Source organism: Microcaecilia unicolor, chromosome 6, assembly GCF_901765095.1.
Source record: "Microcaecilia unicolor chromosome 6, aMicUni1.1, whole genome shotgun sequence".
Classification (NCBI taxonomy): Eukaryota; Metazoa; Chordata; class Amphibia; order Gymnophiona; family Siphonopidae; genus Microcaecilia; species Microcaecilia unicolor.
The window spans coordinates 262058542-262083336 of NC_044036.1; the positions used below are offsets into that span (position 1 = coordinate 262058542).

Below are 24795 nucleotides of genomic sequence, written 5' to 3' on the forward strand. Positions count from 1 at the left end.
GGGAGGCGAGGGGGTTCTCGAATGGGAGAAGGAGGGGAGGGGGCTCTCAGATGGGAGAAGGGGGCTGGAACTGGGGTCTGAGTAGGAGCCATATGGGAAAATGGGGGCCATACCTGGGGCTGGTGGGAAATGGGGCATGCATGAGTCAGGTGGGAGAATGGTTCTGGGGCTGAAAAGGGGGGCCCTAATATAAGGCATGTGGATGAAGGGGGCTGGAAATGGGGGCTGAAAAGGAGGGTAGGTAGGATAAGGGGGCTAGTACTGGGACTGGAGGCTGAAAAGGGGCAGGGGCTGAAACTGGGGGGACTGGGGGGCTGAAAAGGAGACTGGGAGAAATGGCTGGGGCTGAATCTGGGACTGGTGAGAGAAAAGGGCTGCGGTTGAAACTGGGGGCTGAAAAGGGGACTGGGAGAAGTGGCTGGGGCTGAAGCTTGGGACTGATGAGAGAAAAGGGCTGGGGTTGAAACTGGGGGCTGAAAAGGGGACAGGGAGAAGTGGCTGGGGACTGAAGCTCGGGACTGGTGGGAGAAAAGGGCTGGGGCTGAAACGGGGGACTGGTGGGAGAGTGGGGCTGGAACTGGGGGCTGAAAAAAAGGGGCAGAGAGAGGGGCAGATCCTGGATGGAAGGGGGAGCAAGAGGGAAGGCAGACCCTGGATGGATGGGAGAGGGAGGGCAAATGGTGGATTGAAGGGGCAGAGAGAAAGGGCAGACAGTGGGTGGAAGGGATAGAAAGGGCAGACAGTGAATGGAAGAGGGAGAGAGAGAGGGCAGACAAGGGCAGATGGTGGATGGAAGGGGCAGAGATAGAGGGCAGAAGTAGATGGAAGGGGCAGGGAGACAGGGCAGACATTGGATGGAGGACACAGCAGAGAGGGCAGACACTGGATGGCAGACAGAGACCGAAGACAGATGCTGGATGGAAGGAAGACAGTGAAAAGAAGATGAGGAAAGCAGAAACCAGAGACAACAAACTGTAAATAAAATATATATTTTTACTTTTTTGCTTTAGGATAAAGTAGTATTGTAGCTGTGTTAATAAATTTTAATACATTTTGGCTAACTTTCGTAGAACAAAGCCCCCTTCCTCTGGTCAGGATAGGATACTGTAACAGTACTATACTGTATTGACCTGAGGAAGGATGTTTTGGCCTCTGGAAGCTAAATGTATTAGTCCAATAAAATGGTATTATTTTATTTTCTATATTTGTTTTATTTCTATTTGTTGATTTGTAAAGTGGTGATTGGTATTTGTTAGTTTTTTTTCAAATTTACATCTGCTGTCTTTATATTTTGCACAGTACTAAGAGGCATTTTCTGTTTCTGTGGTGTTGCATTGTATGCAGAGTCTGTCATCTTGGGGGGTTCAGTTTAATTTTTGTCTAAATATAAAGTTTAAATATTACTACTTATTCTATAGTGGATAAGGGTGTATCTGTGTTTGTGAAAAAGACATGGCTTTCAGTTGTCATTGACTGTGCAGGATCGACGATCTGTACTATTCTGTCTGGTTTCGTTTTACAATAGGTGAATTGATGTTCTAGTGCTCACTGTAGTGTTTAAGATGCTTTCCTTTTCCTTGTGTGATTCGTAGAAATGACTGCTTATGGTATGGTAGAATTGCTCTATAGGTCATGAGTGTTTTGTATTCTTGGTATGCCTAGTACTGGATTTTGGAGGGGGGTGTTAAAAAATGATCGGCCCTGGGTGTCAACTACCCTAGCTACGCCACTGTCTATAAGCAATTATTAAGATGGACTTTGGAAAATCCACTGCATATTCTAGGATAAGCAGCATAAGATCTGTTTTGCTGTTCTGGGATCTTGCCAGGTACTTGTGCCTGGATTAATCACTGTTGGAAACAGGATACTGGGCTTGATGGACCTTCGGTCTGTCCCAGAATGACAACACTTATGTACATATGTAACATCAGCAGAAAATGAAGATCCTGTTTGAAATGTCTTTCTCCTGAGTATTTGACTTTCTGGTTAATTTTAAGCAGACATGCAATAGACTCAGGGTACCTTTCTTTGCAGGGAGGACCTACAGTCTACCAGCAACATTATGTAATAAGAAAAAAATGTCTGTGTGGGAGAAAGTAGCACAAGCAAACCTAATTTTTTGGTAATTCACTAGAGAAAAACAACTTCAGGCATATTTTTCTTTATCAAGTGTCCCGGAATGTAACACCTACTTTGTTACATTCACTATGGTTTTTATTTAAAAATCTTCTGCGATATTCTTTTATGCTGCACAAGCAGATGTTTTAAAATGGATTTCTCATGCTTCCACTGCTTGATGGAACAATATTTATAAAAATTTTCCTCTTTATTTTTCCTTACAACACTGCAAAGTGCTTTTATAATGCATATATGTGATAGCCTATAAAATATATTTTATCATCACAGTAACACTATGCAGGACTGACTAGCTATGCGAAACTGATATCAAGTCTTAAAGGTCTGATTTACTAATAGAACAGGCACACCTTGGAAGCAGTTATCCCCTGGAATCTATATATGGCACTCAAAAATGCATGTGGATATTTGGGCTCACGCCCAAATTCCTTACTCAATTTCATTGAATAATGAACCAATTAGGGCCAATAATTGGGTGCTAATAATCAATTATTGACTCTAATTGGCAACCATTAGAATTTATCCATGCGTCTTGCTGGGTGTATTCTATAAAGATGCACACATAAATTCTAGTGCATGCATCTGAAAAGGGGGTGTGGCCATTGGAGGTGCATGGGTGCACACTGTTACAGAATATGACCAATCTACACCTAATTTAGATGCAGGGATTTACACCAGGTTTCAGCTGGTGTAAATCTTGTGCCTAAAAATGAGGCATAGATCCCAGCGCTAGGTGTTATTCTGCAAACAGTGCCCAACTCAAGGTTTCAGCTGGTGTAAATCTTGCGCCTAAAAGTGAGGCATAGATCCCAGCGCTAGGTGTTATTCTGCAAACAGTGCCTAACTCGGAGCTATAAAATAGCGCTTAGCACTCATTTTTTCGGCGCCATATATTGAATTTTGTCCTATGTGTTTAGTTCGTATTCTATAAATTGCATATGCAAAATTCAGATTGCCCAAGTGCAAGGGGTCGTGGACCTGGGAGGGGCATGTGAGGGCCAGGGATGTGCCTAGCAGTTATGCATGCAAGTTCTAGAATGCTAGCATTTATGCACCTAACTGCTTATGGTTAGGCATGAGCATTTACGCTAGCGTAAGTTCTCACAACTAAGTTAGGTACAAAAATGCAAGCTTACACAATTTCCATTATAGAATCCACACTTATTTCAAGCTTCCATATATTGCACCGAGATTTCTGCACAGAAATCAAAGAGTATTCCACAACAATGCACATAACCTAGGGCCCCTTTTACCAAGCTGCGGCAAAAGGGGCTGGCGCTGGCGTCAGAGCAAGTTTTACATATGCGCCGAGGCCCCTTTTTACTGCAGCTGGGAAAAGGGAAGTCTTGCCTTCCTTCAGGAAATGGCTGTGCAGCAAGTAAAGAACTTGCGACATGGCCATTTCAGGGGGGAACCCTTACCTCCACCCATTGAGGTGGCGGTAAGGGCTCCCGCGTTAACCCAGTGGTAACCAGGCAATGTGTGGCACTGCCAATAACTGCCGGGTACACTCTGGACTACAAAAATAAATAAAAATGTGAGGCGCTGGAAATGATGGGCTAGGAATGGGAAGGACCGCCTGGCTGCTGCGGTAGCTCAGCAGTACTTCCTGTATAGTGAGTGGTAAGCCCGTGTTGGTCTTATCACCGCTTAGTAAAAGGAGCCCTTAGGCACATAAATGCAGGCTTACTCAATTTCCATTATAGAATCCACACTTACTTCAAGCTTCCATATATTGCACTGAGATTTCTGCACTAAAATCAAAGAGCATTCCATAATAATGAACATAACTTAATTAGTTAATTGGTGCTGATAATTGTATGTTAACAACCAATTATCAGCACTAATCGGCATTAATTAGAATTTATAAACAGTATTTGCTAAGCATATTCTATAACGTGATGCATGTAAATTCTAAGTTGCATAGTTGAAAAGTGGGCATAGTTATGGGCATGGAATGGACAGGTCATGGGCGTTTCTACAATCTATGTGCATTGTTATAGAACACACCTGCTCCACGCCTAATTTAGGCATCAGGATTTACACCAGGTTTTACTTGGCATAATTCATCATGACTACATTTAGTCTCATGTACCGGCACTCGGTGTATTCTATAAACTGTACAGAAATTTAGGCTTATTTTATAAAGTATGCCTAAATTAAAGTATACTTTATAGAATACGCCTCGTGTAAATCCTTACTTCCTACTGACTCAGCAAATGGAAAGGAAGTTATTGTATTTATTTGAACTGTATATATTTTATGTGCTATATTTTTTATAAAGTGGCCCATTGGCTCAACAGCAAGTGCTGTGTACTGTGTGCTGTGCCGGTACATGAGACTAAATGTAGTCAAGATGAAATAAACCTGGTGTAAATCCCGATGCCTAAATTAGGCGTGGAGCAGGGACTGGATGGGATCCACCCCAGGATATTGAGGGAGCTCAGAGAGGTTCTGGCGGGTCCTCTTAAAGATTTGTTTAACATATCCTTGCAGACGGGAGAGGTTCCGAGGGATTGGAGAACGGCGGAGGTGGTCCCTCTTCACAAGAGTGGTGATAGGGAAGAAGCTGGAAACTACAGGCCGGTAAGCCTCACTTCAATTATTGGAAAAGTAATGGAAGCGATGCTGAAGGAAAGGATAGTGAATTTCCTGGAAGCCAATAACTTGCAAGATCCGAGACAACATAGTTTTACCAAAGGTAAATCGTGCCAAACGAATCTCATTGAGTTCTTTGATTGGGTGACAGGAGAATTGAATCAGGGACGAGCTATGGACGTAATCTACTTAGATTTCAGCAAAGCTTTTGACACGGTTCCCCACAGGAGGCTCTTAAATAAACTGGATGGGCTGAAGATAGGACCCGAAGTGGTGAACTGGATTAGGAACTGGTTGACGGACAGAAGCCAGAGGGTGGTGGTGAATGGAATTCGCTCGGAGGAGGGAAAGGTGAGTAGTGGTGTGCCTCAAGGATCGGTGCTGGGACCGATTCTGTTCAATATATTTGTGAGTGACATTGCCGAAGGGTTAGAAGGTAAAGTTTGCCTATTTGCGGATGATACTAAGATCTGTAACAGAGTGGACACCCGGGAGGGAGTGGAAAACATGAAAAAGGATCTGAGGAAGCTAGAAGAATGGTCTAAGGTTTGGCAATTAAAATTCAATGCGAAGAAATGCAAAGTGATGCACTTAGGGAATAGAAATCCTTGGGAGATGTATGTGTTAGGCGGGGAGAATCTGATAGGTACGGACGGGGAGAGGGATCTTGGGTTGATAGTATCTGGGGAACTGAAGGCGACGAAACAGTGTGACAAGGCGGTGGCCGTAGCTAGAAGGTTATTAGGCTGTATAGAGAGAGGCGTGACCAGCAGAAGAAAGGAGGTGTTGATGCCCCTGTATAAGTCGTTGGTGAGGCCCCACCTAGAGTATTGTGTTCAGTTTTGGAGGCTGTACCTTGCGAAGGATGTAAAAAGAATTGAAGCGGTGCAAAGAAAAGCTACGAGAATGGTAAGGGATTTGCGTTACAAGACGTATGAGGAGAGACTTGATGACCTGAACATGTATACTCTGGAAGAAAGGAGAAACAGGGGTGATATGATACAGACGTTCAAATATTTGAAAAGTATTAATCCGCAAACGGACCTTTTCCGGAGGTGCGAAGGCGGTAGAATGAGAGGACATGAAATGAGATTGAAGGGGGGCAGACTCAAGAAAAATGTCAGGAAGTATTTTTTCACAGAGAGAGTAGTGGGTGCTTGGAATGCCCTCCCGTGGGAGGTGGTGGAAATGAAAACGGTAACAGAATTCAAACACGCGTGGGATAAACATAAAGGAATCCTGTTCAGAAGGAATGGATCCTAAGGAGCTTAGCCGAGATTGGGTGGCAGAGCCGGTGGCGGGAGGCGGGGATAGTGCTGGGCAGACTTATACGGTCTGTGCCCTGAAGAGGACAGGTACAAATCAAAGTAGGGTATACACAAAAAGTAGCACATATGAGTTTATCTTGTTGGGCAGACTGGATGGACCATGCAGGTCTTTTTCTGCCGTCATTTACTATGTTACTATGTTACTATGTCATGGAGATGACCTGGATTTGATCCCCAGACTAGGGGAGACTGCCTTTGGAAGCAGCATTCACATTCCCTCGAGGGAAAGATTCTCACTTAATGTACCACAATGACACTTGTGGCTGAATTTGGGGCCTATGATTCCAGAAAGAATTCTGGTCTTTGCCACCAGCCAAAGGGTGTTACTGTGATGATTGGACAAGGTAAATTTGGAGAAAATATAACAGAGTAGATGTTCCCAACCTTTATGGATCCCTTATCAACCTCCAAAATGTTCAGAGATCTCTAGTTCATCCCCACCACTCTTCCTTGACCTCCTTCCCTGAGCACCAAGTCTGTCCTCATTAGTTCTCTTTGGGGCCCTTTTACTAAGCAGCAGTAAGCCCACTGCGGACTTACCACACGCCAATCTGGAACTACCGTCAGGCCACCGCAGGAGCCTGGAGGTACTTTCTACCCCTATTGTGCACCAAAACTTAACCGGTGGTAATCGGGCAGTATGTCAAGCTGCCTGCTTACCACCGGGTTAGGACAGAAGCCCTTACTGCCATCTCAATAGGGGGTGGTAAGGGCTCCCCACCAAAATGGCCATGCAGTAATTGGTTCACTTAATGCACAGCCATTTCTTTTTCACAAAAATGGACAGCCTTTTGCCTGCTGCGGTAAAAGGAGGCCTCAGCACGTGTCAAAAACACACGCTAATGCTAGTGCAACGCCCCCTTTTACAGCAACTTCCTCTTTCCTCCCCTCCTCCTTCCCCAGCCAGCTGCTTATTCTTCTGTTCCTGCAGCTACTGATCCTCCTACTGTCATCTTCATAGCCACTACTGATCCTCTCTCTTGCCCTCCCCCTTGACTTTCCCTTCCCCTCTCTTTGGACCACCACTTCAGTAGGAAGGCGAATAAACTGTGCATGACTGAATGGGCACATATTTATCTGGGGACAGGTTGTGGCTGTTGGGCAATAATGGAACCTTCAATTTCTGCTGGTAAAATGCCATTTTACCTATGGGAAGGGTTTTTATTAGTGCCCTCAAAATATTTACAAAATAAAAATATAGTTTGCAATATTGTAAATATTAACCTTCAGAAAAACATTTATTCCCCATACAAATTATCCATCCTCTAGCTCCCCTCCATATATATAATCCCTTGAACCTGGTATCTGCAACCTTTCAAAACAGAAGTGGCAAGTCACAATCCTGCCATGAATTGGGACAGTCATATATATTTGCTTTCTCCATTACCCCACTCCCCCAACCCCAGTAGTAATAGTAGGAAGACTCCAACTTGGTTAAATCCTGCTGGACTCTGCCACTGGTACTCAGCACTACTTAACTGGGTAGCACAGACTCCCATAGCACTATCCAGTTAGTAGGAGCAAACAACAGATGTGATCTACAGAAGGAGAAAAAAAAATCGTACACTATCAGCAGACGTTTCTTTGTGAGTGGAAGGACATGAAGTGTGTTCATATTTGCCATTTGTTTTTTTACAATAATGGAGAGTCTGATGACCCCTGACGAAGGCATTGTGTCAAAACTTGGCAGAGCTGGGTCATTTTATAATAAAATTAAATATGGAAAAACTACATTTTTTTCTCCTTCAATGGACAACCTTTGCTGTTTGCTGCTGCTTGTATTGATACTGCAGAGTGTTTTCTCCTGTTTTTCTGCTACTATCTAGTTAGTGACAGGACAGTCTATGGGAGGTGACAGGATGGAGCCAGGACTTACCTGGTTAGCAACAATTTTCAATAAAAAGGCTATCCTAATCTGGGCAGTTATCCGGGCACTGGTCTAAATATCAGCCAGCATCCGGATAATTGCCGACAACTGCCAAAGACCCAATGTCCAGATTAGACCTGGCATTGTATATCTAAGTCATTTTATTCCTGTAGCAGTCAGTGCTTCTGTAATGGCTGACCACCGTGAGCTCAATATCGCCCTATTGGTGTATTGACACAGACTTGTAATTACCCCAACCCCAATATAATATTCAAACTCACAGAAAATTAAGATTGGGTAGGACTTCAAAAAGATCATCTAGTCCATCCCACTTCTACACCCACCCACCCACCCACTTCCTGTTTTACCTGTGGAGGGGCATTTTTGATATGGCATCCAAGTTCAATTACTACTACTACTTATCAATTATAGATGTTTTGCTGAAAACGTCTAAAAACCTCATCCTAAACCTAGTTATTTTCGAACCGGAAAACCATCTATTTTTTTGTTATGAGAATTGCTATTTTCCAGACATTTTAAAAAGCGCCCTAGAGAAAAATGCACAACACATGCCATACGGATGACTGTGTGACAGCATTCCTATTAACTGGCCTCACAAACATCCCAGAAGAGCAGAGGGCCAGGCAAGAAGTCAGTGCAGTGGACTTCACATAAAGGAACCCAGGAACAAATCCCACATTAGCACCCTTATTTTGCATTGTGAGTCCTCCATTGTACCTAACATACACCATTACAAAAATCCTCAGGTCTGCAGATGTCTCCTGTCTATAGACACAGTTGGTATTTTGAGAGTTTTAGAAGGCTCACAATTTCCACCATAAGTGTACTAGTTAGAGGGATATGAATCTGGGTACCTTTCTCTACAGCCCACTGCACTAACCACTAGCCTACTCCTGGGACCAGCTTGCTGGTCTAATAGCAATGACCATAATATATGAAGCTGTTACAGAGCATGGGATGTACTGTCACTGTCATATCTATGGGGCATGAGGAGGACATGCCTTAATCCCTCAAATGGTCAGATGATCAGTTAGGACACCTTTTTGTGACATAGAGGGGCATAATCGAACAGCGCCAGCCAAATAGATGGCCTGACATCTATATGGCCAGCGTCGCAAAGAGCTGTCCCGAACTGTATAATTGAAAAAGATGGCCGGCCATCTTTTGTTTCGATAATACGGTTGGGGCCGGGCAAATGTCAGAGATGGCCAGGTTTGATATGGTCGTCCCCGGTTTTCACCCATAATGGAAACTAATGCCGGCGATCTCAAACCCGGCCAAATCCAAGGCATTTGGTCGTGGGAGAAGCCAGCATTTGTAGTGCACTGGTCCCCCTGACATGCCAGGACACCAACCGGGCACCCTAGGGGGTACTTCTACAAATTAAAAAAAAATAGTTCCCAGGTGCATAGCTCCCTTACCTTGGGTGCTCAGCCTCCCAAATCCCCTCCAAATCCCACTCCCCACAGCTGTACACCATTACTATAGCCCTTATGGGTGAAGGGGGGCACCTAGATGTGGGTACAGTGGGTTTTGGGGGGGTGGTTGGAGGGCTCCCATTTACCACCACAAGTGTAACAGGTAGGAGGAGGATGGGCCTGGGTCCACCTGCCTGAAGTGCACTGCACCCACTAAACACTGCTCCAGGGACTTGCATACTGCTGTCAGGGAGCTGGGTATGACATTTCAGGCTGGCATAGAGGCTGGCAAAAAAGATTTTTTTGTTGTTTTTTTTTGGGGTGGGAGGGGGTTGGTGACCACTGGGGGAGTAAGGGGAGGGATCCCCGATTCCCTCCGGTGGTCATCTGGTCAGTTGGGGCACTTTTTTGACACTTGATCCTAAAAATAAATGGACCAAGTCAAGCCGGCGAAATGCTCGTCAGAGCCGGCCATCTTTTTTCCATTATCGGGTGAAGCCAGCCATCTTGTAACCACGCCCCGTCCCGCCCCCATCCCGCCTTCACTACCCTGTCAAAACACCTCTTTGAAGTTTGACCGGCTCCGCAACAAAATGCAGTTGGCACCAGCCAAAATCGGCTTTCGATTATACCGATTTGGCCGAGTTCAGGAGATGGCCAGCCATCTCCCGATTTGTGTCGGAAGATGGTCGGCGATCTCTTTCGAAAATAAGCTGGATAGTTGTGACTGAAACAGGTTTAGATAAAAATGTCCCAATTTTTGCGCTAGTCATTCTTATCATTTTCCATTATCACTAAAAAAATGTCCAAATTGTGGGCCTACCCAAAAGACCCCCTCAACATGCCCCCTTGCTATTTAGACAAACTTCAGAGAAAAAAGTTTCAAATCTGAGTTTCGAAAATCACGGCGTGGACATTTTCCTGTGAAAAACGTCCATGTGCCGCTTTGTGGTGCTTTTGAGACATTTTTCTCTTTTTTGAGACATTTTTCTCTTTTTAAAATGAGCACCATATTATCCAAATTTTTTAAAAACATTGTCATGAGCATCAGTACCTGTCAATACTAGTTTCATAAGAGTGCCCCTAAGAAAAGTATTGCTGATGATGTCCCAAAACCACTTGAAGTGTGTCAGAATGTAGTGATAGAATCCAGGTGTAGGCCTTATGAATTCACGGATCTGCATCCAAAATTCAGCTGCAACAAACCACAGAACATTTATTAGCTTTCATTCTATCACTCTAACTACAAAAAAATAAAACTACCAGTAACAAACCCTCTTACTCAAAAATGTACTCACGGATGGTGCAGTTGATGCCATAATAACCAGTTCGAGTGCAGTCACATTCATATCTGTCCATTCCAAATCTTACACAAACCCCTTTATGTTGACAAGGGAAGTAGCAGCAAGGATTCACTACAACAGTAAAAAGGGGAAATTAATACATGAAAGTTTCAGTCTTCATTCAAAAAGGTGAAATAAGCACAAAAACTCTGTAACAACTGAGAAGAGAAGGAAAGTTTTTTTCAGAGCAGATGTAAATGTATGCATTGAAATTTGAGTGCTATTAAGGCTGAATCTGGGAGCCTATTTCATAAAGGCACATGCACACCTACATTGCTTTTATAAATAGGCTAAAATAAGTGCCTTTTTGGGCTTTCTGCCATTCTGGAGTACCTCTAACACTTCCCTCCAACCATCTTTTCCATCAGACTTATATCATCTCCACATTTTCCACCGGATGCTCTCTCCTATTATACACTTGCACCCCTTGCACTGTTCCATCACCCCAGAATCTCAGCTGTCAAATGTCATGTCTCATATTTCAGAAAAAAAAGGTCAACTGTCACCAGGTACAAAAGTCCCTAATGGTTAGTGCAGTGGTCTTTGATCCTGGCAACCTGGGTTCGATTCCCACTGCAGCTCCTTGTGACCTTGGGCAAGTCAGTTAACCCTCCATTGCCCCAGGTACAAAAAACTTACATTGTGAGCCCTCTAGGGACAGAGAAAGTACCTGCATATCATGTGTACAGTGCTATGAATGTCTAGTAGTGCTATAGAAAAAATTAGTAGTGTTCTGAACCATTTGTCATTGAGCTGAGTATTTCCAGCAACTTCATCTTTCTGTAGCTTACTACCCAGATCTAGTTCTTCTTTGTCCAGTGTTACAGTGGTCACTCCGCATATTACTTAGGCATTCTATTACAAAATCAAGCATTAAGAGTTCAGATCTGCAATCAAATACTATTCTTGTCTCCAATACATTCACTGGCAGGCTGTTCCACACATGCCTCCACCTGGTAAAACACATTGTTTATAAATAGGCTTCATTAGTCATGTTCAGTGCAGGGATATTGGGCCCCTAGGTGAACCTTCAGCCTTATGCCCCCTCCTAATAAACTTTCAGGCCCCTAATCTGCCTCCCACACCCCAAAACATCAACCCCCGGATTCTATATGGCACAAATTAAGTTGTGTGCACAATTCCAGTCATATTCTGGATTTGTGTGTGCAACTTAATTACTAAACATGCCAATCAACACTGATAATTGCTACTTAACAAGCAATTGACACTTATTGACATTAAATAGAATTTACGCACAAAACTGTCTAAGCATCCTATATAATAATTCTCAACTCCAACGTTCTATTGGTCTTGCTGCCTGTGTTCGTGACTTCTTCGGAGTTGGTCTGCTAGGCTACGTAGCACAGGTTGACGTCACATGCAGCACTGACCAACCGCATGACAGCAGCAAGAGGCCCAGCCCCTGCTGCCCTCGCCGCCACGCCCCCCAAGGTCGCCCCTCCACCTCCCAGGGTTGCCACCATTCCCTCCCTCCATCCCCCCTCCCGAGGTTGCCGCAGCCACTGCTCCCCCCCCCCCCCCCCCGAGGTCGCCGCCGCTCCCCCCTCCGTCCGCCACCCGGCCAAGCCCCCTGCATTGAAATCGCAGTAAAAGCAGCGGTGCAGGCAGCAGAACGCCTCCCTTCGGCCCTCCTTCCCGCCTTGTGTCCCACCCATTAGATGCGGAAGTTGCATCAGATGAGGGCGGGACACAGGAAGGGAAGGAGGCCTGAAGGGAGGCGTTATGGTGCCTGCACCGCTGCTTTCACGGAGGTGAGACTGCGATTTCAATGCAGAGGGCAGACGTTCGGCGATGGAGGATGGGAGGGGGAGGAGGTCCTGACCAGAGCGGAGGATGGGCGGAGGGTGGTCCTGAGTCCAGAGAGGGGAGGTTGGAAGGAGGGTCCTGAGACCAGAGGGGGAGGGTTGGAGGGGGTCCAGAGCAGAGAGGGGGGAGGGGAGGGAGTCCTGAGACCAGAGAGGGGGAGGGGGTCCTGAGACCACAGAGAGGGGGGGTGGAGGTGGTCCTGAGACCAGAGAGGAAGGGGGAGGGGTCCGGGGGAGGGGGTCCTGAGACCAGAGAGGGGAGGGGGAAGAGGGGAGGGGATCCTGAGACCTGAGAGGGGAGGAAGGGGTGAGGGTGGGAGAGGGGGAAAGGGAGGGGACCTGAGATCAGAGAGGGAGGGGGGAAGGGGGTGCTGAGATCAGAGATGGGGTCCTGAGACCAAAGAGGGGAGGGGGGAGAGTGGGAGGGAGGAGAGGGGAAGGGGGTCCTGAGACCAGAGGGGGGGAGGGAGGGGGTCCTGAGACCTGAGAGGGGGGGCAGGGGAGATGGGGGAGAGGGGGAGAGGGAGGGGGAGGGGGAAGGGGTGTTGAGACCAGAGAGGGAGGGGGTATCTCTGTCACGCACACACTCTGTCTCTCATACACTCTCTCTCTCTCTCTCTCTCTCTCTCTCTCTCTCTCTCTCTCTCTCTCTCTCACACACACAGTCAGTGTCTTTCGCTCTCTCACTCTCACACACTGTCTCTCACACACTGTATGTCTCACACTGTATCACATTCACTCTCTATGTGTCACACAGTCCCTCTCACACACTCTCTCGGTCTCATACACTCTCTTGGTCTCATAGAGAGTGTGTATTGCACACATACTCTCTTACACTCTCTCTGTCTCACACACACTCTCTCTCACACACACTGTATCTGTGTGAAACACACTTTCTCTCTCTCACACTCACTGTGTCTCAGATACGCAGTCGCACATACTCTCATTCTCATACACACACTCTCTCTCACACAGACACACTCGCACCCAGTCTCACTCTCTCTGTCACACACACTCGCACATTCACTCTCTCTCTCTCACACACACTCTCTCAAACATACACACTCCGAGGAAAACCTTGCTAGCGCCCGTTTCATTTGTGTCAGAAACGGGCCTTTTTTACTAGTCTTTTATAAAGTGAAGCATGAAAATTCTAAGTCGTATAGTTGAAAAGGAGGCATGACCATGGGCATGGAATGAGCAGGTCGTGGGCATTTCTAAAATCTATGTGAATTGCTATAGAATACACCCAGTCCATGCATAATTTAGGGAATTGTTGACCTATAAATGTGCAGATTACATTACAGTAATCACCGATATGGTAGGACATAGGAAATGCGGGTCCTGCCAATGGTGTATGTACACGATAGAGGGGAGTGCTTGGATGCCGCCTAGATCTACACGTACGATCTCCTCACGATCCCCCACAAATTGTAACACCTCTAATGTTATATATGTGATAATCTGCCCATGTCAACAGATATATATTGGGAGATCTAGCCGTCCCATTAAACACCAGTTAAATGAACATAAATCTAGAATCAAAAATCGTGTATTAACTGCTCCACTGGTACAACACTGGATTGACTATCAACATCAACTGGAAGATATTAAATGGCAGATTATTGATCATGTCTAGCTAGGGTGGGAGAGTGGAAATGCTGGACGACTACTGAACTATAAAGAACAAAGATGGATCTTTCAATTACAGACGTTACATCCTGGTGGGTTGAACGCAGAAATTGATTGGTGGTCGCTTATGTGATTGATGGGTAACAGGGGTAGGCTGTCCAATCAGATAGGATAGGTTGGATCAGCTGTGAGCTATTTAAAACACAGGGTCCGTGCTAGACGCCGTGGCCATTTTTTTTCATATATGCAAGAGCGAAAAGGAGATGGTATTATGCAGTCCATACAAGAATTAAATAGGGTTAAGTTATATATGGGGATGTGAATGATCTATTAATTTTATTTTCTTCCTTAGCGAACCTCTTCCCTGAAGAAGGAACACGAAACCTGGCCATGTTGGCGGAGGTTTAGCGTGGATGGAAAAGTGCTGCCAAAGTTAAGTACTATTACTACTACTAAGTACTATATATACTGTAAGCATCTCAAAATGTTACATCAAGCATAAGGAGAGACTGAGGAATATTGATAAAAGAAAAAAAGAGATTTAAAATAAACTATGGGACTGCTGCTCCCGAATGGGTCTTGCTGTTAAATATTCTGATGGTCCCCGTACAAAAAATTGTTTATGAAGCTAAAGATGATGATTGTGTTAAATCGGACTGTGTACTACATATAAGTTGAAGTGTTTGGGACAAATCAATCTGAAAAACTTAATATAAGTCCCCACACGTATATTGTGAGGTCCCCTTAAATTGAAAGTTTCAAGTTCAGCATCAGTTTCAGTTTATGAACTGTTTAAATATCAAGGCAAAGATTTAACAAACACTTGTCAAGTTATTGCACCCTTGCGGCTTGTACTAAAATTTGCTGAGGAGCTCATTTAAATTCTCTGTAGAGTAACTTCATACCTTCTCCATTCTATATAGTTCTCAATATGGATTTAGACCCCCCCCCCCCCCCCCTACAGTACTGAAACTTTACTAACCACTCTCATGGCAAATTTCAGAAAATAATTTAATATAGGCATAAAAATAATAAATCTTCAATTCAACATCTCAAGTGCCTTTGACATGGTCAACTACAACATATTATTATTAGATCTATTTGGGATCTGTGGTAAGGTATCACATTGGTTCAAAGGTTTCTTAAAGTCCAGAAGCTATCAAGTAAAACAATCTGGTCACTTATGGTCATCATGGTCACCCAATTACGGTGTTCCTCAGGGTTCACCACTTTCACCCATATTATTCGATGTCGTAATGACTCCTTTAAGTAGTATGTTTGAAGCAAGTAGTTTTAACACCTTCAGGTATGCTAATGATGTCACAATGTATATTCATATTCTTTTTGCGAACAGCTTACAAGAGATCTTACCTACCATTAAATCAGCCCTAAACTTAATGGAATCTTGGTCAGTTGATTTCAATTTGAAACTTAATAGAGAAAAAACTAAATTCCTTATATTGACCAATCATTTTAATCCCAAACCTTATAGTAATTTCTCTATTAACAATGTAACATACCCATTAGATACAACAATGAAAATTCTGGGAGCATACATCGATCAACATCTGACATTTGCCTTCCAAATTTCAAAAATAGTTTCCTCTATCTTCAACTTACTATGGAAGTTAAAAAGAATTAGACCTTTTTTTCCCTAGTTCAATATTCCACACATTGGTCCAATCCTTAATACTTTCCAATGCCATTTATGCTGGATTCAAGAACCATCAAATTCAAACAGCATAGAATACCACTGTCTGCCTGGTCTGCAGGGTACCATGTTACTCAAAAGTCTCCCCTTTACTTCTAAAACCACATTGGCTTCCATTAAACTATGTGTATTTGTATACCAGATCTTGTATGGTATATCTCCTTCATATATGCAAAACCTCATTGAACTACCTAAACGAAATATGCTAATCACTTCTAGGGACTTCTTATCTCTTCAATATCCTTGTTGTAAGAAAATTATCTACAAATCTATTCACACTGCAGACTTTATTATCAAAGTACTAAGAAATAGAATTCATTACCTAAACATCTTCGATTCCTCGTAGACTACACAGGGCTCATTTTCAGAAGTCCATGACTTCTGAACCCCTGTCATTTTTAAATGGACAGCTGTGAAAACAAAAGGAAAAGGAGGAAGCACTGGACAGGACAGGGAAGTATGCAGCACATCTATAGAGAGGCCTACAAGGTAGGTGTGGGTTTGCATGGATGGGTAGGTAATTGGGAGGTTGGCTTAGTGAGTGGTTGGGGGGGAGTAGGTGTGTTGGCATGATGGCAAATTGGCTACCAGTGTTTAATCATGAATAACTATGACCTGCACAGGGTGGCGGGTGTAGCTCTGGCCATCTTGTTGTGGCAGACTAGATGGACCATGTAGGTCTTTATCTGCTATCACATACTGTGTTACTGTGTTGTTGTAAACATACAGCATGAACTGTTCTGTTTGCAAAATGCACTGTGTTCCAGCATATTTCTTTGTATATTTACTGATGTAGAAGGTCATGCTGCCTGTCAATGTTTTTACTGCTTAAGATTATTCCATGTTTTAGGATAATGCAGATCTGCAGACTATTGTTGCCTTCCTTCAAGGTGAATAATTTACTCTGCTCTGTATGCTTCTAGCCAAAACTGAACAGAATACCACAATGAAGAAACTGAAATCTGTTCAGAACGTACTCATTATACCAATTTGTGAGGCCTATATGCTTAAAAAAACAGAAAATTGAAAATAGCTACAACTTCATTGGTCACACATCAGGGTATTTTGTCCTAGATAAATCAATTAAATATTGCATGCTGAGTAACTCTTTTTTTCAAGAAGATAAAGTTAGTTCTAGTAAATAAAACAAGAACACTAGTAGTTGTCAAGGTACTGTGCGTAAAAATGGCATAAGAACACTGCCTTTTTAAAACAATGGACTGAGAATCAAAGAGCCAGATTTCATATCCTACTGCTGCCACTAATTATCCTTGTGATCTTGAGTATGTCACTATTTCCTTTTCCCTCAGATACTCATATACCCCCATCTATGGAAGTTAAGCAACAAAATGGGGGTGAAATGGCAGTTATATGCCTAAGTTCACTTAGGTGCTATTCTATAACTTGGAGCTTAAGTTTTCTAGCATGTAACTGCAAAACAGGTGTTCACATGAGAGATACATGGGCGGGTCATGGGCATTGTCAGTTAGGCACCTAACTGCTGCATTTAGGCCCATTTACACCTACCATAGAGCAAGCATAAGTACTGGTGAATTTAGGTGCCTAATTGATGACTTAAGTGAGTATTCTGTAACAGATTAGATGCACAAATTGGCTGTTACAGAATACTAGCTTAGGGCCCCTTTTACCAAGCTATGGCAAAAGGTGGCCGGCGGTGGCATTGGCGTGTGTTTTACATGCATGCCGAGGCCCCCTTTTACCTTAGCTTGTAAAAGGGAAGTCTCGCCTTCCTGCAGGAAATGGTCATGCGGCAAGTAAAGCACTTGCCGAGTAGCCATTTCGGGGGGGGGGGGGGGTGGAGTCCTTACCACCACCCATTGAGGTGGCAGTAAGGGCTCCCGCGTTAAACAGACTGTAACTAGGTAGCACGTAGCACTGCCCGGAGTGTACCGCAAGTACACTCCAGTGCTACAAAAATAAATAAATTTTTGTAGTGCTGGAAAGCACTAGGGGTGGGAAGTACCACTGGGCTGCTGCGGTAGCCTGGCAGTACTTCCTGTATAGCGAATGGTAAGCCTGCATTGGGTTTACTGACGCTTAGTAAAAGGAGCCCTTAGTGCCTACATTTTGGGTACCTACCTTTAATGCCCTTTATAGAATTGACCCATAAATTGTAAGATCTTTGAGGCAGGGTCTTACCTGAATATCTAACACAGTAACACCTGAATACTTATCCTCATTATACATTGTTGTATACATGCAGTAGTGCTTAAAAAACTAAGTATTGTATTATATCGCAACCTGAATTGTTTTGCCTAAGACTACAAGTACTAGAACTCCTCGTGGTTGGTTTCAAACCTGGTTGGTTTCAAACATATGCTAGTTCAGACCCTTTTGTGCCTCTATAAAATGGAATGAGGGATACAGAGAGAAGAGCTACAGATCAGTTCTCAAGCAAGGCCTACATGTCTATGACTATCTAAATAAGATCTAAGAGCATTAAAAAGACTATTTTAAAAAGGACTTCTAGGAATAGCCTTGTAGTTAGTGCAGTGGACTTTGATCCTGGGGAACTGAGTTCAATTCCTACTGCAGCTCCTTGTGACTCTGGGCAAGTCACTTAACCCTCCATCGCCCCTGGTACAAAAATAAGTACCTGAATATATGCAAACCACTTTGAATCTAGTTGCAAAAACCTCAGGAAGGCGGAATATCAAGTCCCGTTTCCCTTTAAAAACTGCCCATCCTGTCTGCAGGTCAAAGTAGGCAGACAAGAGACAGGGCACTTTGTACTTACTCGCACATATGCAAGTTAATTTTCAAAAGGAAGCTCCCTGTGACTGCTTCAGAAAATTCCCTAGTGAGTTGGTGCTGTGGAAAGCCTTTAACTTGCATATTTTCCAAGCACAAGGTATGCAGATTAAAGCTCTGTTAAGCAGATGCAGGAGGATTTTATGGGGCCTACCTTGGCATTGGCAGTGTTGCATACTTTTCCATACAGAGGACCAGGGGCAGTTATTATGGGGGATCTTCTGCATACGTAAGTGCCCATTTACCCATACAGAATCATTTTGAAAATCACTTGACATTAGTTAGTCCTATCTATATAAATAAAATCCCCCTCAGACATTCTGAATCCCCCTCAGACGTTCTGAAGCTCCCCTCACTCCAACTGTGGCTCCTGACCTAGGCTATTCAGACTCCCGCACTCAGTCACGCCCATCTGCGCCCTAGGCCACGCCCCATCTGGACATAAAAAGCACTCTCAACGTTCCATTGACCACTGACGTCAATGAAGCCAGTTCGTTTGTTCGAAGCTCTGTAGCAGCAGATGTGGGCCCCGCCCTCGCGTCAAACGTAATGACGTTGAGGGTGGAGCACATTCAAGGAGCCAATCAGTAGCCGAAAGCAGGAGAGAGGACGGAACGACGAAGAGGAGGCGGGAGAGAGGGCGGAATGTGGAAGAGGAGGCGGCCCGGCAGCACTTCGACCTCACAAAAAGCTACCAGCCATGGAGGCGGAATAAGGGAAGGAAGAAATAACTGCACTCAGCGCCAAGGAGTAGCGGGCACGCCAAAAAAACCCCAACAAACCGGAGAGGGACGTGTAGCTCCGCCCTCACGTCACCACGTGATTACGTCGACGGCAGGGCGGAACAAACAGCGTCGCACATACACAACTTGGACGGAGATCCCGAGCCCCCCTCGGTAAGTGATGACGTCGACGGCGGGGCGGTAAAGAGAGCATCACACAAACACAACTTGCACCGAGATCTCGGAGCCACCCTCGGTAACCGACATCAACACACACAACCTAATCTCATAGCAACAAGGTCAACTCTGCCTGGGAGGGTATGCTGGCATGGAGGAGGAGGAAATCCGGGAAGGAAGTCAGAATGCTGGCATGGAGGAGGAGGACATTAGGGAAGGAAGACAGAACTGCTTAACAGAAGGAAAAGCAGGTGGGGAGGGAGGGGCACACACTCACTCAGTAGAGATGGGGAGGGGGAAGGCAAGAGAGGGGAAAAGAGGGAGGAAACGGAGGGGGCCCAACAAAAGGGAAAAGTACGAATGGGGGGGTAATAACCAGACGCTCTGTCAAACACACTGTAGCTCCCGGAAAACTCTGTCTCTGTCACTCACTGTGTCCAACATACGCACTCGCACACAGTCATTCTGAAACACACACACTCAAACACAGATACACAAGCACTCAATCTCTCTCTCTCTCAAACACAGTCACTCTCACACACACACTCACTCTAACATACACACTACGAGGAAAACCTGGCTAGCGCCCATTTCATTTGTTTCCGAAACAGGCCTTTTTTACTAGTTATGTAATAAAGACAAAATTGAGATGCCAAAACAGTGCCATAGTAAGGACTGAATTTTTGCAGAGATGCCAAGTTACCCAGGTGTAAGCTGGATATTTTGAGACAGTCCAGGATTGCTGACTGCCCCATCCGGGTACATTACAGGACTTGCAGCACTGATTCCAATGGGCAGGATCAGATACTATCAATCCCACACTGACTATAAAGTCTCCAGCCTGGAAATGGGTAACTTGGCTTTTGTGTTTTGGTGGAGCCTGAGGGTAACACGGGAGGGCACTTGGAAGTCTAGATGATGATTCTACCTCCACTGCTGCTGTTTGGGTGAGTTTGACTCCAAAGTGGAGAGAGCCATGGCTCACTCTGGGCCACCCATGACTATACCAATGCACCAAGGACTTTGGGCCTGATATTCAAAATGACTTTAAACATCCAGGAAAGGCTTCTGGCCATTTAAATTACCTGTCCAGGGCTAACCAGGCATTTTCAGTGGCACTTAACCAGATAGTGCCAGTGAAAATGCCCAGTTAGCACCCAAGCCAAAACCAGCTATTTTGGGGGCATTCCATAGGCAGAGTCACCACTTAGCTGGTTAAGTGCCAATTTTCAACACTTAATGGGCTAAGGAACCTTTTTACTAAGGTGCACTGAAAAATGACCTGTGGTAGTGTAGACGCGTTTTTGGGTGTGCACAGAATCATTTTTCAGCTCACCTGTAAAAAATGCCTTTTTAAAATTTTTGCCAAAAATGTACATGCGGCAAAATGAAAATGGTCATGTGTCCATTTTGGGTCTGAGACCTTACCGCTAGCCATTGACCTAGCAGTAAGGTCTCACGCGGTAACTGGGCAGTAATGGTCAATGCACATAAAATGCCAATTACCACCCACGCAGCAGAAAATAAAAATATTTTCCAGCACGCGTAGCAGACATGCGTCAAAAATGAAATTACCACAAGGACCATGCGGTAGCCGGGTGGTAACTCAAAACTGATATGCATTGGGCGCACATAGGTGCATACGCAGTTTAGTAAAAGGGCCCCTAAGATAACTGTATACTGTTATGCAGTTTTTCATAGCCAGTTAAGTCCCGAATATTGTGCTTAACCGGGTATGTTTTCACTGGCTCCATATACCCAAAACTTCAATGCTGGAGCCTGGACATGACCTGGCATTGAATTTCCAGGTATAATGCTAGCAGTGGTCAACAAAATGCTGATCACCACTGGATGAATATCAAACCCAACACTTTTGTACCAAAATTACCCCTTAATGAAGTAAGTCAGAATGATAACAGAGGAAATGATTTCTATCTGCCCCAAGACTGAGAAGATAATGAAAGTTTTTCTAGTAAGCATTTTGCAAAAGTAGATTTTATTTGCTTTCCCTTACAAATGTAAGCTTGAGACAAAATAACCAGGAGAATCCACGGTATGATAGATAGCCAAAGGAAGAATCTTAACTGGGCAGACTAGTTGGACCAATTGGCCTTTTTCTGCCATCATTTACTATGCTAATTTGTTGCCATTTATGTAAGTGTACAAAAGCAGAGTAAATGTCATTTTGTTTTTTTCATGTGAGATAAGTTTTTCTCAGTTTCATTTCTCTTAAATGTCTATCTACTTCCTTTGTATGATGATAATAATTTAATCTGGCAATCAAGGAACAGGAAATAGTGTGGTCTCCTTTCCAGGCACACAAAATAGCAGAATCTGCAAACTGCTCTTAAAAGCATTTGCACAATGACTGCAAATTTGTGTAAATACAAAACCTTGTATTGAAATAGTACTTAGATGTTCAGCACCATACCCCCTAGTTTACTAGGCTGCGCTAGTGGCTGCCATGCACTAATGCCGGAACAGCCCATTCACAGCGCGCCTTAGTAAACAGGTGGATAAACATCTAAAGGGGTCTTTTACAAAGTGTCGGTAAGCCCAACGTGAGCTTACCGAATGCTAAATCGGGACTACTGCCAGCCTAATGCAGCCACCGGCAGTAATTCCACCCTGAGTGCGCACCATTTCTGGGTGAAAAAGAACCCTCCCCCCCCCCCCCCCCCCCCGCAGAAATGGCTTGCATGGCAGCAACCCGGTGGTAATCGGGCAACGTACCACCAGGTTACCACAGAAGTCCTTATTGCCACCTCAGTGGGTTGCAGTAAGGGCTCCCCGCCGCATAGAGTTACTGCATAGCCATGTTTGTCTGTGAACTTTTTACCCGCTTCGGTAAAAAGGACCCTAGTGTGTGGGAAAACACCCCCTGCTAGTGCAGGGCCCTTTTTCCCCACAGCTTGGTAATAGAACCCCTAAGTGCTTTTTTAAAATAATATTGGGCAGCATTATACATTTACCCCTGGATTCAATACATGGCAACTTTCAGTGCTGGGTATTGTGACTTTGAACTTTTTGGGCTCAGTTTACTAAGCAGCGCTAAGGGTGCAGTTCACCCATAGGAACACATGGACGACTGAAGCATGTGCTCATTTTAGCATACGTTAAAAATGCTAGAACAGCTTAGTAAACAGGGCCTTATGTTTCACCCTCAGACAAGAGTATCCTCATAAGGAGGTGGATAAAAGTTGGACTGTATGTGTTATATGTTTATAATGCTCATGATATGTAAAGGAAAAGTTTTTATATGATTTTGTAATAAATAATAGTGTTTGTTTAAAGACTGATGTGGAGGGGCATAATTGAACGGGGCTGGCCATCTATATGGGCGGCCATCTCTAAAGCCGGCCCCGGAAAGGGGCATACTCGACTGTATTATCGAAACAAGATGGCCGGCCATCTTTCGTTTCGATAATATGGTCAGGGTCGGCCAAATCTCATCATTTGGGCTGGCGTTAGAGATCGCCACCATTGGTTTCCTGCCGATAATGGAAACTAAGGGCGGCCATCTCAAACCCGGCCAAATCCAAGCCATTTGGTCATGGGAGGAGCCAGCATTTATAGTGCACTGGTCCCCCTCACATGCCAGGACACCAACCGGGCACCCTAGGGGGCACTGCAGTAGACTTCACAAATTCATCCCAGGTGCATAGCTCCCTTACCTTGAGTGCTGAGCCCCTCCCAAAACCCCAAAACCCACTACCCACAACTGTACACCACTACCATAGCCCTTAAAGGGTAAAGGGGGGGCACCTACATGTGGGTACAGTGGGTTTGTGGTGGGTTTTGGAAGGCTCACATTTATCACCACAAGTTTAACAGGTAGGTGGGGTATGGGCCTGGGTCCGCCTAACTGAAGTGCACTGCACCCACTAAAAACTGCTCCAGGGACCTGCATACTGCTGTCATGGAGCTGGGTATGACATTTGAGGCTGGCGTAGAGGCTGGCAAAAAATGTTTAAAAACATTTTGGGGGGGTGGGAGGGGGTTGGTGACCACTGGGGGAGTAAGGGGAGATGATCCCATATTCCCTCCAGTGGTCACCTGGTCAGTTGGGGCACTTTTTTGAGACTTGGTCCTAAAAATAAATGGACCAAGTGAAGCCGGCCAAGTGCTCATCAGAACCGGCCTTCTTTTTTCCATTATTGGCATCTCGTAACCATGCCCCCATCCCGCCTTCCATACCCTGCCGAAAAGCCCCCTTTAACTTTGACCAGCCCTGCGACGGAATGCAGTTCAAGCCGGCCAAAATCGGCTTTCGATTATACTGATTTGGTCAGGTTCAGGAGATGGCCGGCCATCTCCCGATTTGTGTCGGAAGATGGCCGGCCTTCTCCTTCAAAAATAAGCAGGATAGTTATTGATGATAAGTACATAAGTACATAAGTAATGCCATACTGGGAAAAGACCAAGGGTCCATCGAGCCCAGCATCCTGTCCACGACAGCGGCCAATCCAGGCCAAGGGCACCTGGCAAGCTTCCCAAACGTACAAACATTCTATACATGTTATTCCTGGAATTTTGGATTTTTCTAAGTCCGTTTAGTAGCGGTTTATGGACTTGTCCTTTAGGAAACCGTCCAACCCCTTTTTAAACTCTGCTAAGCTAACCGCCTTCACCACTTTCTCCGGCAACGAATTCCAGAGTTTAATTACACGTTGGGTGAAGAAAAATTTTCTCCGATTTGTTTTAAATTTACTACACTGTAGTTTCATCGCATGCCCCCTAGTCCTAGTATTTTTGGAAAGCGTGAACACACACCTGTTCCACTCCACTCATTATTTTATATACCTCTATCATGTCTCCCCTCAGCCGTCTCTTCTCCAAGCTGAATAGCCCTAGCCTCCTTAGTCTTTCTTCATAGGGAAGTCGTCCCATCCCCGCTATCATTTTAGTCGCCCTTCGCTGCACCTTTTCCAATTCTACTATATCTTTCTTGAGATGCGGCGACCAGAATTGAACACAATACTCAAGGTGTGGTCGCACCATGGAGCGATACAACGGCATTATAACATCCTCACACCTGTTTTCCATACCTTTCCTAATAATACCCAACATTCTATTCGCTTTCTTAGCCGCAGCAGCACACTGAGCAGAAGGTTTCAGTGTGTTATCGACGACGACACCCAGATCCCTTTCTTGGTCCGTAACTCCTAACGTGGAACCTTGCATGACGTAGCTATAATTCGGGTTCTTTTTTCCCACATGCATCACCTTGCACTTGCTCACATT

General features: G+C 44.8%; 1 protein-coding gene across 2 annotated transcripts in view; it reads right to left on the reverse strand.

Moving 5' to 3' along the window:
• The window catches only part of PTGS1 (prostaglandin-endoperoxide synthase 1), a 150275-nt gene that overhangs the window by 86945 nt on the left and 38535 nt on the right, over window positions 1–24795 (reverse strand). For both annotated transcript variants that reach the window (XM_030207297.1, XM_030207296.1), the window contains exons 3-4: window positions 10667–10783; window positions 10423–10563 (exon numbers count right to left, since the gene is read on the reverse strand). In XM_030207297.1, the coding sequence (XP_030063157.1) occupies window positions 10423–10563; window positions 10667–10783 (258 nt within the window). The remainder of the gene's footprint in view (window positions 1–10422; window positions 10564–10666; window positions 10784–24795) is intronic.